The 15,329-nt window shown below is 41.4% G+C and overlaps 1 protein-coding gene across 1 annotated transcript; it reads left to right on the top strand.

Annotated features, from left to right (window-relative positions):
* The first annotated feature begins 267 nt into the window (after positions 1-267).
* LOC102786154 (equilibrative nucleoside transporter 2-like) lies at positions 268-13,583 on the top strand. The gene is made up of 13 exons (XM_087837748.1): positions 268-441; positions 6,468-6,524; positions 6,674-6,755; positions 6,909-7,054; positions 8,249-8,388; positions 8,482-8,616; positions 8,839-8,936; positions 10,097-10,166; positions 10,614-10,801; positions 10,974-11,079; positions 11,214-11,299; positions 11,917-12,116; positions 13,195-13,583. Exons 2-13 carry the CDS (start codon positions 6,493-6,495, stop codon positions 13,304-13,306), a joined length of 1,395 nt encoding a protein of 464 aa, XP_087693874.1. The 5' UTR covers positions 268-441; positions 6,468-6,492; the 3' UTR covers positions 13,307-13,583.
* The last annotated feature ends 1,746 nt before the right edge of the window (positions 13,584-15,329 follow it).

Here is a 15,329-nt window from a genome sequence, read left to right as displayed (position 1 = left end):
GGTCTCAAAAATTTGCAAAGCTCTCATCCACCCTAAACTGAGATTTGTTTTAAAGTTGTGTCGACTGCTTCAGCCCCCCCAACAAACCCTGTAATAATATAAGTCAGTTGTAAATTGAAAAATCAGAGTAGCACTAATAATTGAGCCTCTTTGTTTAATTAATTTTATTAAAACAGCACTATTAATTCAGCGTGTCAAACGAGATGTGCTGAAACAGTAGAGCTGACATGCACACCGGAAGTGCCTCTTTTTTTTAAGGAGGCGGGTTGTACCGGTTATTGTGCTATAAAATGTGCGCGTCTATCAACCGTTGCGATTTCTACATTTCCCGCCATGTGAATGGACAGCGAACATATATGTTTGGACCCTCTGGCTTACTGAACCTTTCCGCGAACAGCAGGCACATTATGTTAACAGCGTGACGGCAGCATCGGTTTTTCGGTGAGTGTTTCACGCTCGTACATCACGTTAGCTGGCACTGTGTTAGCTTACCGTGATGAGACGTGATATTCGCAGTCGCTGTAGTTACGCGGTGATAGCAGCTTTCCTCTTGTCTCTTGTACACCTTGAAACGTGCGTCTACCGAGTACAAACTGATGCATCACTATCGAGACTAACCACAACGTTCAACATAATATCCCCTCGTCCAGTGAAGATCATATTTAACGGGAGTTTACCTCTTTGAATAATGCATTTACTACAACGTAGTAAGTAACTACTGAACCAGATAATGAAGAAAAATGTGTTTTACAGTCTGGAGTGAAATGAACTCGGGCTGAATGTCTTTGAGTAAATAACCGAATTTAACCAGGTAGTACTTGAGTCTGACAATGGCACATACGTTTGGTTTTGTGGCGTGAATGGCTGCTGCCATGTGCGCACATGGTCAGATTACAGTAAGAATGCCCCTGTGACTCGATACGGAAGCCATGTAGGTGTTACACCTTATAGTATTGTGCGATAGTAGTGTGTCTGCGTATTGACCTTCGGGCTTTGTGTTTCAGCCCATTGGGTTGAAAATAAAATAAAATAATGGGCACATAAAAATAGCACGTCTCTACTTTTAGTTAGCTTATGTCAGCACTTAATAAACTGTGAAATTTTCAGTTCAGTTTTTTATAATTGAATATTCTGTTTGTTTTTCTGTTTGATTATTAGTAAGTTTGTGTTATCATCTTTGTGGGATTCTTTAGTACTTTTAGTTGCAGTTACTTTTTAGATACCCTGAAAGACCGCAATTGGGCACCTTGCAGGAATCTAGTGTCTGAGCTTCTGATGGTGAGACGGTCGAATATCTTCATCCATCTGAGGAATCTGCTCTTAGTCCAAATGATTTACATTCCCCTGTGAGTCAACACAAAGAGGTCCAGGAAAGAAGAGAAGTATGTGCCTATTCAATAGACACATACTTCAGTTCAATAGACACACACATCAGTCCTTTCCCTTTCCATAGTTATGGTTCTAATTGCTTTTAAACTCTTACATTTTGGGAGCTGTGTGTCAGAAGGGGTTCAGTTCCCTCAGGGTTTGTTGTATGTTGATTACACTTAAATACAAGACAAGACTTGACAGATTAATGTTATACTGTGTGGGGTTTAAGGACCAGATTGTCTAGACTTAGGATTTGTTATTACAGACAACAGAAGCAGCTTGTGACAAACAAAACTGACTCTGTAGTTCCCAAATGTCTTGACCTAATTTGGCCCGATTGGTTTGGTTTCATTTATTTGATGTATTTTCACTGAGCGTAACCATTTATAAGGAAGAGCTGCGTTTTTTTTCTATTCTTGACTTAAAAAAAAGATTCATGCTTGCACCATTTCATCTACAGAGCTCAGTTGCACCTGACCTCAGCTGTTGCTGTAGCTCCTTGTGCTGTATAACTCTGGAGGTGTGTGTGAAGGAGCAGGACAGAATACCATTACGGCTTTTTTTATGGCCCCAGCATCTCGACATAGCTAGCCCGAAGGTGTCTTTAAGATGTTTATTGATGTCTGACAGTGAAAGAAATAAAGCGCGTGTGAATGCATTGCTTAAGTAAATTAAGTATATTGGAAAGCCTTCGTTACAGTGTTTTGAGTAACCTGGATATCTGGAGACAGATTAGGTTTTGTCCCAAAATGAAAAGGACACAAATATTGCTTTGCTGTTGCTAGGAGCAGAATAAATGCTTGTTAGACAACATCAGCTGTTATCTTCAACACTCATATCCTGTTTAAATGCCTCCAAGCTCTCAAGCTAAACACCCAGAGTATGGTACCAACTTCTGACTAATACTCAAATTATAGCTTCACCCCAGGGAGTGACTGCCTCATTGTAGCTGCTGGATTTGAAGCCTAGCTGTGTGTGAGCTGTGTTGGGCAGTTATTTAGTTCACAGACCTGGGAGTGTCTACGACTTGAGCAAAATGCCCCTCTTATCCTGCTTGTCCTACTTGTTTTTGAAGGTGAAAGAGGACCGAGCACACCTTCGTAATAAAGACGACAGGGCAACAGACTAGAATATTAAATGAGTCGTCAGCTCTTATATGTAAACCTGCCAAAACATTTCTTTAGGTTGTTTTTGGGCTTTATAAATTATTTTACTAATTGACGTCCAGCTTTTATTTATGTTTGCTGTTTTTAAGTGTTTTTGTCCTTTCATCGCCCTACACATGTAATTTCTTTCTTACTCTTACAAGTTTAGGCGCTGACAGTATCGTGTTTGTGAGCGATCTGCAGTCTCTTCATTGGTCGGGTCCTGTGACCGGAGTGTTTGATAGCCACCTAGTGTTTTTGTTTCCTGCTCATTGTGGAGATTGATTATTTCATCTAAAGAAACGAGTAACATCAGCACAGACTAAATACAGTTCTTGTGTTTCGCAACAGTGGGCATACATGTGATTTCAGCAGCTGAGAAGTAGCTTATCAATGAAACCAGCTGATACTGCTGATGTAGACCTTAGAAAAGGCCGTGTGACCTATTGCTGTATGTCTGCTTCAAGCCTCGACTTTAAATGACCCCTGGACGTGTTTGTATCACTGTGTCCTTGATGGGACACGTGGCACACCCAACACCGAGCATACAGAGAACAGTGTGTACTTGTAAATTGTACCTCTAGATGTTTTTAAATAACTTTGAAGGTGCCGCCAGGTAGTCATTGTCGAACCGCAGCATGGCGATCATCTGAGGCATTTTTACCTGCATGTCTTTCGCAATATGTTTGAAAATATGAAGCTGGCAGCTTTTTATGGCCCCATGACTTTAGCCTTGTTCATGATTTACCAGTTCAGTTTAATTAGTTCTGCTTCGCTGCTTAAAGAGTCCTGTTTGGTTGGACTGTAACGATTCTGACCAGGCTGATTTAGTGGATGATGGCTTTTGAAAGCTCTGTCACTGAGGGAAGAGGGCAGAGGATGTTCAACCAACTGTCTCACCAGGGAGGAAGCACACATGGATTTTTAGCTTATCTAACAAAGCGAGGAGTAGACCGGCGTATAAACCCAGCCATTTATAGACGATCAAGGATAATAGTGAGGACCTATAACTCAACTGTAACAGTGGTTTTTTGGTCTGTCACACCTGCCTTTGTTGGAAGGAGGTGTCAAAACAAGTTTTACAGATGAAAACCAAACCATGACAAAGAAGTGTAAATGAAACTCGGTGGGGGGGGGGAAAGAATAGACCATACTACATCCTCCTTCACAGCTGCATAACAAACAGCCTGGTCCTCCAGGAAATCAACGCACGCTGCTTCTGAATCTGTCTCTTGCCTTATTAGAAAGAAATACTACTGTGCTGTAAAACTAAGAATTATAGCTGTATGAATAAGAATGAGACATCCTGTCATAAGGATCGCCAAAGTCACCCTGATCCTTGACACAACACAGTATTAGTCAAGACTGGATTAGGGGAACATTACGAGTATTTATGGCAGTGAGAGAGAAATTAAACATGCCAGTGTGAGATTTTAGGGCCACTGAAACACAGTCTGTCCAAACGGCAACAACAGGCATTTAATTAGGCACAGGGTGTTAGACTGACTTCCCTAAGGGGCCCAACAGGAACTGAGAATCAGGTCGGAGGTCACACATGTAGTTTATTGTCCTGCCTTCATGTGACATGTGTGACTCATATTGCTTTTGTCATGTACTCTGTGGTCTGGGTAAAGCATTCAGTCAGTCATCCAGAAGCAGCATCAGTGTTTTTAGTTAAGCAACATTATTGCATTCTGATTACACTCATAAAAAAGTTAACCAGCCAGTTTTAAAGCCTGAATATGATGGCATCTGCAGTATGGGGCCTTTTAATAAAACCAAATATATCCTGATGTAAACAAGGTATCCTTTCTTTTTTTGTTCTTTGAACATCACAACCCAGTAACCTCTCAGCTGTAAATGGTTGATGGGCTGTTGTTGTCACACTGTCAGGTGGGCAGGTGGTGCGGAAAGAGTAAATGAAGAGCAAATCCCAGCAGGTTTATAGTCTTTAGTGCTGTTTCTGTTATTATCCTCCCATGATGAATGCTACTGTATCTAAAAGATAAAGTATCGTCTTTGTTGCTTTATCGTTTGGATATGCCCGCCCAATATTTACAGCTCTGCTTTTAATTTAGTAGCGGCATAAGTGATGTGGTAATGATTATGTCAGCCAGTGAAGTACATTTTCATTACCATTACAGAAAAGAGATTAATATTCAGTTTAATGTTTTTGTGTTTATTGAATTTAAAAAAGTGAGTTTAGAAAACAAACAGTGGAGCAGCCTTACATGTCCTCCTGTGAGTGAGTGGAAATGGGTTTTTCCAGTGAGAACTCAATACCTGTCTGTCCTCCCCGAGGCTGTACTGCAGTAATTTGTGTGTACACAAGGTGTGAAGTCAAATTCATGACTAATGGTGGACACATTGGAGAGAGGCTGAACAAGTTTCCATTGCCTTCGCCTCTATTGAAAATCGTTGAAATTGCACTTAGTCAGTAGAGGTGGGAATCACCATGCATCCCACGATACGATATGATCACAATACTTAACGCACGATACGATAATATTACAATTTTTTTTAAATATTTTGCGATATTCAGATTCTGTACATAAAGGTAAACTTTATCAATATTCATTTTATCTAATAACAAAGTCTCACACTCAGTCTTTCTCTCATTTCAGTTTTATTGTTGACAAACTGAACGGTTTGTATTACAGTCTAGTCCAACTTAACTGAATGTAACCATCTGGTACAATTATAGCTTTTCTGAACTATGCAATTTATGAAAACTATGCAGCCCATTCAGCAACTGAAGAATTTGAAAGTAAATTAAAACAAAATATAACTTTACATTAAATAAAAGTTTTAAACTTAATTAAAATAAAACACGTCTTAAATTAAAATAAGTAAACTGTCATGTTTATTGCTGCCAAAAAAAAAGTTAAACACATTTGGACAGTGAAGGAATGTCAGGATTCTTGCTCAGAAAAAGGATCAACATGCTCTGAAGTCGGAGCACAAAAACCTTTTTTTGTAACAAAATATCGATTTCTGCTGTCCCTGTATCGATACATTATTAGCAAACAAAATATCACGATACTACACAGTATCGATTTTTCCCCCCACCCCTAATGCAGTGCTGCCATCTTCTGTTTCAGTCCGTTATTACACTCTTAAATCCTACCACTTATTCCTGCGTCTTTTGGGATCTTACAAAGCTTCAAACGACGCGTCAACTGTTAAATCAGTCGTCGACGATTTTAATAGTGACTAGTCGACTAATCGTGGCAGCCCTAGTGGAAATGGCTTTTTCCAGTGAGAACTCAATACCTGTCTGTCCTCCCCGAGGCAGTACTGCAGTAATTTGTGTGTACACAAGGTGTGAAGTCAAATTCATGACTAATGGTGGACACATTGGAGAGAGGCTGAACAGGTTTCCATTGCCATCGCCTCTATTGAAAATCGTTGAAATTGCACTTAGTCAGGTTGTTTAATTAGATGTGTGCACTCCTGTCATTCATGGCTGCTTACACAGCTGCTAGGTCCATTCTTATGTCACATGACGTTAAGTCAAAGTAACTTTAACCCAGAAAGTAACAAGGAATGTCAAAGTCATTTTACATGCTGCAGCCCACTTTGAAACTCTGCTTTATGTCACTAGCAGAAGTTTAGATACATATTTAACCCCTGACACAGATGGAGAGAAGTGTGTCAACCATGACAGATGTTGACAGATGATAACTGAATGTTGCTGTAGTAAATGGAAAAACAAATCTGTCAGTAAGGCTTAAATTATAAGATGTAAAATGTGTGGCATGTATGTACCATACAGCGTCTCTAGAGCCGGTTGTATTTGGCCAGCCCCTCACTGCCTCTCGCCAGTATTTAAACACATTCCTGCATTACTTATGAGTGAAACCTTGGCAGAAGAGTGTCGCGCACACAAACAGCATTTTTTCCTGACTTTGGAAACGTGGCTGACCCTTTTTTCTCTCCCATTGGTGTTAGAGTCTCAACAAACTCCGACACCAGGATGAAACGACGAACAGACGCCCCTCAGGACCGGTGAGTTACACAAACAGCAGCAACTTTCACTTCCCATTCGTTTTGCTCTCAGCCACAGTTTCTGCGTGACACCTAAACATGTTTTGTTGCATAAGGGGGACAGAAGATTTCACCAATATTCATGCACCATCCCTTTTCCCCATCTACAGATACTACATGGTGGGACTCATGTTCTTCATTCTGGGCCTGGGAACGCTGCTGCCATGGAATTTCTTCATGACAGCTTCACTGGTAAAAACAAGACTTCACGTGAATAACACAAAATCTGACACAATATGAAGCATATGCTGGGTTTTCAGTGATAGTATATTTTGTATTTTATACGTCAGATGTAGCTTTGTTGTCGTATTTTTGAATGAAAAGCCCTGCGTTTGTGGTGTGTAGTACTTCCAACGTCGACTAGATACAGCAGAATCGAGCAACGGGACCGAGGTCGTCCGCAAAGAGTACTACTTCAACAACTGGATGACTCTGCTGTCTCAGCTGCCTCTGCTGCTATTTACCCTGCTCAACTCCTTCCTCTACCCGAGGTCAGTGTGTTAAAGCGCTTTCAAACATGCATTCCTTTCTCATGATCTGGCTGCACTTGAACATGTCACCTTTATGTCCGAATCAGCAGCCTAGTTATTTGTCTTTAAGTAATGGCAGTAGGAATCTGATTATACCTAATAACATGTTTCTCTCTTTTAACATAACACAAGTCTGAAGGTCATGCAGTCACATTAATGAACACATCTTTAGCCCAAAAAACAGATAATGCTGGGCTCACACTGTGCAATTTTTGGCCCATTTTGAGTCGTGTGACCGTTTTGGCGATCGGCCCGATTTTTGCCTTCATCGTGCGTCGTGCATCGTGTAGTATACGTGGGGTAACGAGAAGCGATTAACACCTCACGACCAGCTCGCGATCATCAATCGCTTGGTCGTGAGGGTGTCACCGCAGTTTCTCACACTGCGCACGCGCAAACACAAATGTCAGCGAAAAAGACGGAGTAGCACGGCAGTGCAGCGTGTGATCTGGACACAAGCGATGGAGGCACAACTTTGGAAAGCTCATCTGAGCCTTTTCGATGTGGCCTCACAAAATTATCACGACCACAACAACTGTAAAAATAGTTGGATGGACATTGCTGCTCAATCACAGCTGCCTGATCAGTGTTTTTCATTAGCAATTTAGCAAAGTTGATGGCGGTGGTGTGTGTGTCTGTGTGAGTGAAAGACAGCGAGGGAGCGCGAGCGACAGAATTTCTGTTATAACCTTCATTTTATGGACGCACAGTGTGAGCACTCGGGTCGCATCAGAGCATCGGGTCGTATAGTGTGAGACTCTGCATCGTGACCTACGAACTTCTCACCCCTGAGAGTCAATCGTACAGTTTGAGCAGGAGCTGAATCGCGCGACTGGAAAAAATCGCACAGTGTGAGCCCGGCATTACGGAAAGCCTTGTTGCCATGGTGTCGTGAGAAATCTCTGATCCTATACTATATTATTTGTCACATGAACTTTTCGTGAATGTCTGCCGCTCTAACAGACGGATGTTTATTGCCTATTAGAGGACGACGATGTGTTGAAGTTAATTTGCTTCGACACGTCGTTGTTCTTACAGGATGTCTGTTTCCCGATGGTGCTCTGTAAAAGTATATTCAGACTGCTGCTCTGTGGTATATTTTATGATCTGCTAGATCCATCATGGTTAACTGTGTTGTAACTGTGTGTGTTTCAGGATATCGGAGGCGATACGTATCGCAGGTAGCCTTGTTTTCATCCTGCTGCTCTTCATCCTCACAGCAGTTTTGGTCAAAGTGCCCATGGAGGAAGACTGCTTCTTCTCGGTCACCATGGCTACTATCTGGTTCATCAACTGTAAGTCAGTGTGCTTCTATGTATATGTGGGAGACGAATGTGTTCGAGTGATAAGATGCTACAATAAAAGCCCCTTTTTTCCTCCCTCGTCAGCGTTCGGTGCCGTGCTGCAGGGCAGTCTGTTCGGCCTTGTGGGGATGCTGCCTCAGAAGTACAGCAGCATCTTTATGAGTGGCCAGGGCCTCGCTGGGACATTCGCTGCCATCGCCATGCTAATAGCCATAGGAAGTGAGTCACTTACATCCACACAAGCTTCCAGTGGGCTCCTAATCCTCAGTTGCTTGGTAACCAAGGGCATTGAAAATCAACGGGAGCAATCAGCATGACATCGCACACCGCACTGCTTTCAAAGAAACCTGAGCACACTTGGTTTTGTTGAACGTTTTTTTCTCTTTTATTTCTGTCCCAGAATGCTTCAGTAACTCTGCTTTGTGTGCGTTTGTCACTCAGGTAAAACGGACCATGAAACGGCAGCTTTGGGTTACTTCATCACACCGTGTATGGGGACGTTGCTCACACTCTTCAGCTACTTGGTGCTGCCACGCCTGGTCAGTCAGCTGTCCTCTCAGCAGAACTGCATTACCCACAATCCATCTGACCTCACCTATACAAACTCTCCACACACACTATCTGAAAGCAGATAGGGGCTGTGTCCCAATTCAGGGTCTGCACGCTTGAAGTACGCGCACTACGCGCACTACGCGTACTACGTACGGTGCGTACTATAAGTACGAGAAGTGCGGAAGTGAGAGGCTTGTGAAATGGGACGGTCTAGCCTTCGTTGCGCTGTTCAGGTTGCCTAGCAACCATGATACTAACCGCGAGAAACGCGAGATTGTGTGACATAAATGAAGGAGAAAAAATGTTTTGTTGGTCATTCATTTTTGTCATGACATCACTTTGAGTAGTTGAGTATCTGAGGCTGAAACCACAGGACTGTAAAACATGATTGTTGGGCTTCATTTCTGTACTGAACAGTCATTTAAGATTAGTTAGTAAATAACAATTAGCTAATGTTGTTCATGAGACTAAAGTCATCTCACTGTGGTAATGTAAATATAATATGGCCAATATTATAGTTATTGTCAGATTATTATTATTATTATTATTATTATTATTATTATATATGTATAAGTGACGTCATATTCAGTACTTACTTTTGACAGTTCACTTTTCGGCCGCTCCCTTCTGCCGTATTTTGCAGCAAAATTATCCATACCCACCGCCGCGCTATGAATTGTGGGATATATGGGACCACGAAGCGTGCACCGGACCACGCTTGATATTTGGGGAAATCGACGGCACATTTGGAGTATGCATTTGAAGTGCACTTCGAATTGGGACAGTCGTCGTCGCGTGGCGGTGACGTAATCGCACTTAAAATGCGTACTTCAAGCGTGCAGACCCTGAATTGGGACACAGCCAGTGTGTGTGGAGAGTTTGTATGCAGATGAACCTGGATGTGGGAATTTGTAACATTTTTTGACTGCAAGTGTCAAACTGTCTCGTCTGAGTAAACAGAATAAAGTATATAAAGATGGATGTTGAACACACAGTGGTTTTGGACTTTGTATCACAAGTGCTCACTGGCATCCTAAGTGAATCCATTATAGTATAAACTTGATTACAAAACCCAAAAACCTAATGTTTATTATATTTTGATATTTCAGCTGCTTGACTCTTGTGTTGTGTTTTTGTTTTCATGCAGGGGTTTGCTCAGTATTATTTGAAAAAAAGCAGCACGTATGAGGCAGACACCACAGACGAGCTGCTGAAAGGTAAGCTTTGGCTACACAAACAACTCTTCACCATCCCTGAATGAATGCCATTCCTTTCCAAGCTGCTCCACACTCTGAACACCAGAAGCCTTAAAATCTGTCAGACGTTACTGCGACAGTGAGCGAACGTTTGTTTGCTTTTCGACTCAGTTCACAATTCTGTCCCTCGCAGTCTGGTTGAATCAAATCAATTTAGTGGAACATTATCTCATTAAGTCAGTTTACCCTCTGTTTATCCAATTAGACGGTGCCTAACAAAGGTGGGTTTGTGAGGCTCACACAGCCTCCTGCCTTTTTATGAATGCTAAAAAGCCCATAGAGGTCCAATTAGTCATAATTCACTCAACCAGATCCCACATTTGAAACCTTTGAGCACATATTGAATAATAATGTTTTTGTGTGAAAGTGAAATAGCGGAAGTGATGCTTTATATACATTCAATTGCAGAAAGCAGCATTGTGGAAAATGGCAAGCCGGCCGGGCACGTTAACGGATCAGCAATCGACAACTCGGCCAAAGGTAGCAGCGTCGCCGAGGCCGAGCCGAGGTCTGATGGAACCAAGCAGGCCTTCCTGCCCCTGGAGCAGGTTGAGAGGGGGCAAGCCAAGGCCTCGGTTATAGAGGTCTTTAAAAAGGTACCCTCGTGTGGAATGATATCACAACGTTACTAAAATGGAAAGAAAGTCCAGTTTTATCTGAGATCATTTTGTTAGTCGTCGTTTTGATTTAAGTTGAAACAATTTAGATCAGTTCATTGTATACAAATATTAAAATACTAAATAAATAAATCCATGTTCTCGTTTTCAGATCTGGGTGATGGCGTTCTGCGTCACCTTCGTTTTCACAGTCACTCTGTCTGTGTTCCCTGCCATCACCGTAGATGTGAAAACCACATCCAAAGGAGAAAATTGGGGTAAGACCGAACACTCGCTTCAGTACAGCTGCGTTTAACATCCATTTAGCGGATGGCAACAAATATAGTGCATCTCTCTTGTAGCCTTCGTATCGCGATATAAAAATGTATCTTTGTACTCATTCTTTCTTCAGAGAGCTATTTTATTTCGGTGTGCTGCTTCCTCATTTTCAATATTGGCGACTGGCTCGGCCGGACCATCACCACAAAGATACGCTGGGTAGGTTTCCATATGTCATTTATGTTTCTGTCTAGACTGGACTTATTATATATTTCATCAGCAAAAAACTGAGCTGTTCTCATTCATTCATTCATTCATTCATTGTTTGCTTTTTTTTTAATATGACAAATATGTATGTATATATAGCAAATATGAAACAAACAAGGAGGAAAATCTTTTACTGTGTATTGATGCACAAAATTGTGCTTAAATGCAGATTTTAGCACGTTATACAAAAGCTTTTAGCACAAACGCCCAGAGCGCACTCACCACAAGACTTGTCATTCTGAGGCGACTCCCAAATCCAGCTGAATCCAGATGAATGTGTTATCCTGAGCCGGAGGTTTCTTCCTGTTAAAAGGGGCGTTTTTCCTTCCCACTGTCACCAAACGCTTCCTAAAAGGAGGTCGTTTAATTGTTAGGGTTTTTGGTCACTGGTGCTAAATGACGTAGCCACATATTTGCTCCAGTAAGCTTCAGACAGCAGTAGGTGCACTGCATTGTCTTTTAGTGAAATTGATTGTTTTGGATTTCCTGAATGAGCGTAAATCAGAATACTAGCATGCTTTTAACCAGCTTCATGTCTTCATGTATTCTCCTACATCTCTCCTCTGCAGCCCTCTAAAGAGTCCCGTCTCTTCCCGGTGCTGGTGATCTCCAGAGTCGTGTTCATCCCTCTGCTGATGTTCTGTAATGTCCAGAGCCGCAACTACCTTCCTGTTTTGTTTGAACACGACGCAGCATTTTCTGTCATCATGGTTTTCTTCTCTCTGTCCAGCGGCTACTTCGTCTGCCTGTCCATGTCCTACGCGCCACAGTGAGTACAGCGTCGACGCATTCAGAGGTTACACGATCACTCCGCAGACAGCTACAGGACTGTGTTCTGATTCTTGTCATGTGGACGTGTTTTGGTTGCTTATTATTGGAATTTGGGACCAAAAGATTTACAGTTTTTAAACAGTGTTGTGTTGTTTTGGAGCTCATGCTGTGTTTAAGGAGTCTGTAACAGCTTAGTGTAATCGCCTTTTACAGCTTCTGAAATTCATCTACATGACTGTGGTGTAGTCTTTCAAATCTGTATGCCCGTTTTAGACACAACTTTGTATGTGGAAGCATGGAAATGTTCACACATGCAAAATTACCCCTGAGTTATGAAACATGCTGTTATGTTAGTGAGTCATTCTAAATCCATGGGTTTGTGCTTTGTGTCTGCAATCAGCATACTGCCACGCCTAGGGGAAAGGTTTCATTTAAGGCAGCGGTCCCCAACCTTTTTTGCGCCATGGACCGGTTTATGCCCGACAATATTTTCACGGACCGCCCTTTAAGGTGTCGCGGATAAATACAACAAAATAAAACTAGTACCGGTACCGAAAAAAAAGAAGATTTATTCATAACACACGTAAAAAGACCCAGGAAAACAGAGTTAATGATAAAAACGATAATAAAATAATGCTGAAAACCGATAAAAACCCTGAAAACTATACATTTCACGCCTGAGCCTCAACTCTCGCGGCCCAGTACCAAACGACTCACGAGGCCCGGGGGTTGGGGACCGCTGATTTAAGGTGAAGTGGAGAAAGTGGCGAGGATGCTGTAAGGAAGACATGAAGACCTATTTGTGTACCAGGAGCAAAAACTGTAACAAATAACAAGGAAAAAATGAGATATGAGTACAGATTTTCAGGTGAAATCACAGAAATATGATTGCACTTTGTTATGCACACTTGAACTGGTAAGCGTTCTTGACGTTCTTGTACCTGGATCACATGACCAAAGGGCACAGCAAGCTGAATGTCCACTAATGAATGTAGTGAAGGAGATCTGAAGCCACTGTGTGCTTTTTCAATGTTGTTGTAGTTCCTGAGGATTAAATATGTGATGTCTGCCTTCAGGTTGGTGGAGCCTAAAGACGCAGAGACTGCAGGAGCCCTCATGACCTTCTTCTTGGCTCTGGGTCTGTCCATAGGAGCCGCCCTGTCCTTCCCCCTGCGGAAGTTGATCTAGTTTAACACACACGAAGAGGAAAACGAATGCCCCCGTCTGGCCAACCTTTCTGTTTTTTCTTTTCTTTTTCCTGTTTCCTGCTTGCCTGGAAATGTGCGCCACAGTGAGACTGGAACAGTCATGGCTGAAGAACTGCTACTATTTGGGAATTGTTAGCTTCACTTCGAAAAGAGAAAGGGAAATGCTTTGTGTTGCTGAAAAGAACTGCTGCTCATGTTACCTGCTGCTAATCTGAGAAACAGGTTAGAAACATTTCCAACGTGGGAAGTCTTTTTTTTTTTTTTTTTTTTTTTTTTTTTCCTCATCACTGTTGTGCTTTTCTACATTTTGAGGTTTATTTATGTTTGACTGTTTTATTTCTGGGCATTACCCTGTGCCAATAACTTGTAGATAAAGGGAGACTGAGACTGATTTTTACAGCGCTCAGAAAGACTTTTGTATGATATACTGTAGGTCTTTTTTTTTTTCCACAGCTGAGACTGTGATATTTTCCTTTGTATTGAGGACTTGGCTGATGAGTTTTTAGACTGAGTTGTTTTTGTTTCCTTCCGTTATTTCTGTAGTTTCTCTTCTTCAGGCCAGCAACTCCATAGTTTGAGCTGATGCTGCCCTCTGCTGGTCAAAAGTTTGAGCTGACTTTTTTTTTTCCTGCTTACAAACTTGAAAAGTTCTAAACATAGGAAATACTCAAACTGTTTGCAATCAGGATGTAAAATGCTACTGAATGGCAGGGAGATGGTTTATTTATTTGTTTTTTCAGGTAAATGAATTTTCTGTAGCTGTAACACAGGAATCATTGGTTACTTTTTACCAATTTGAACTGTCAGATATTGGCCTTCGTAGACGATTGTGCCATGCTCCGCTTCCACACTGATTTTATAGTATTTCTCTTTGCTCAAATGTATCGAAATGAACTGTTAAAATTTTTTTTTTAATGTTACACTTGGATTACGTACACTGAAGTGCTCGACAAGTCTCTGTTTTTGTTATCTTTCTGTAATTGAAGATTATAGAACGATGATGTGTTGAAATGTGTCGTTTCAAAGTGAGCGAAGGGGCGAGAGCTCAAGCTGGGAGAAATATTCAAGTTGTTGTTTTTTTTTTAATATTTTTTTTACTTGATTTATGCTGGATTTACATCCGACGGGAAATAAACCAGCACAGGCCGTGTCATCATCTTTAAATAGGAATCTAAAATAAGGCAACGTTTTTGCAACGTTGTGTCAATGCCACTTCAGCAGGTGTGCGTTGTGTTGCAGTGGAAAGCAAAGAGTGGCAATCAAGAACAAGAATGTCTTTACTGTTTTCTATAAACAATCTAAACTGACTTGAAGTGAAGGCGTGCGTAGTTCTCAGGCAGTGTGTAGCTCCACGTGACGGGCCTTAATAATACAACCCAATTTAAAATATTCATGTCTGCTCTGCAATACATTTGGTTTTGTGTTCTACATCCTTCTCTCTGACACATTGGTACATGATGTGCTCAGTAGGAACAGATTTTTACTGAATTACTTGAGGGAAGGGACTTCATGCCTCTGTGTATATGTGTGTGAGTGTGTGCGAATAAACTTATTTGACAGGTTGTGTGTTTGGTGTAGATTGTTCATTTTTATGTACAGTTACAGTCAGCAGGATCTTTTTCTACATCCAAAATAACAGGTAAGGGATTTGCTACAGTGTGTGTACATGTAGACGTAATAAAAGTAAGTCAACCACAAAAGTTTCCTATTTGTCTGTTGTAACAATGCTTCGTGGTAATAAATCTTGATAAATCTTACACGTTTAAACGATTTATTTCCCCTTGAAGTCTGAAAGAAGACACATTAGCTATTTAACCATTTATACATGTAAGAAACATGGACCTCAGAGTGACCGTGAAGGCAACTTTGAGCCTGTGTTAACTGAAAATTAAACATTACAGCAGAAGAGCTTTAAAAAGGAAGAAGCAGGGGAAATAAAGGTTGGCTGTAAACAATGACATCCAGCTTATTCAGGAAGTCTTTTAATATTAGTTGCATTTTTT

This window comes from Neolamprologus brichardi, chromosome 3 (genome assembly GCF_056152115.1).
Source record: "Neolamprologus brichardi isolate AB-2024 chromosome 3, ASM5615211v1, whole genome shotgun sequence".
NCBI classification, from domain to species: Eukaryota; Metazoa; Chordata; class Actinopteri; order Cichliformes; family Cichlidae; genus Neolamprologus; species Neolamprologus brichardi.
The sequence above is the reverse complement of the archived record's forward strand: the minus strand, read 5'-3'. Positions and strand labels throughout refer to the sequence as shown.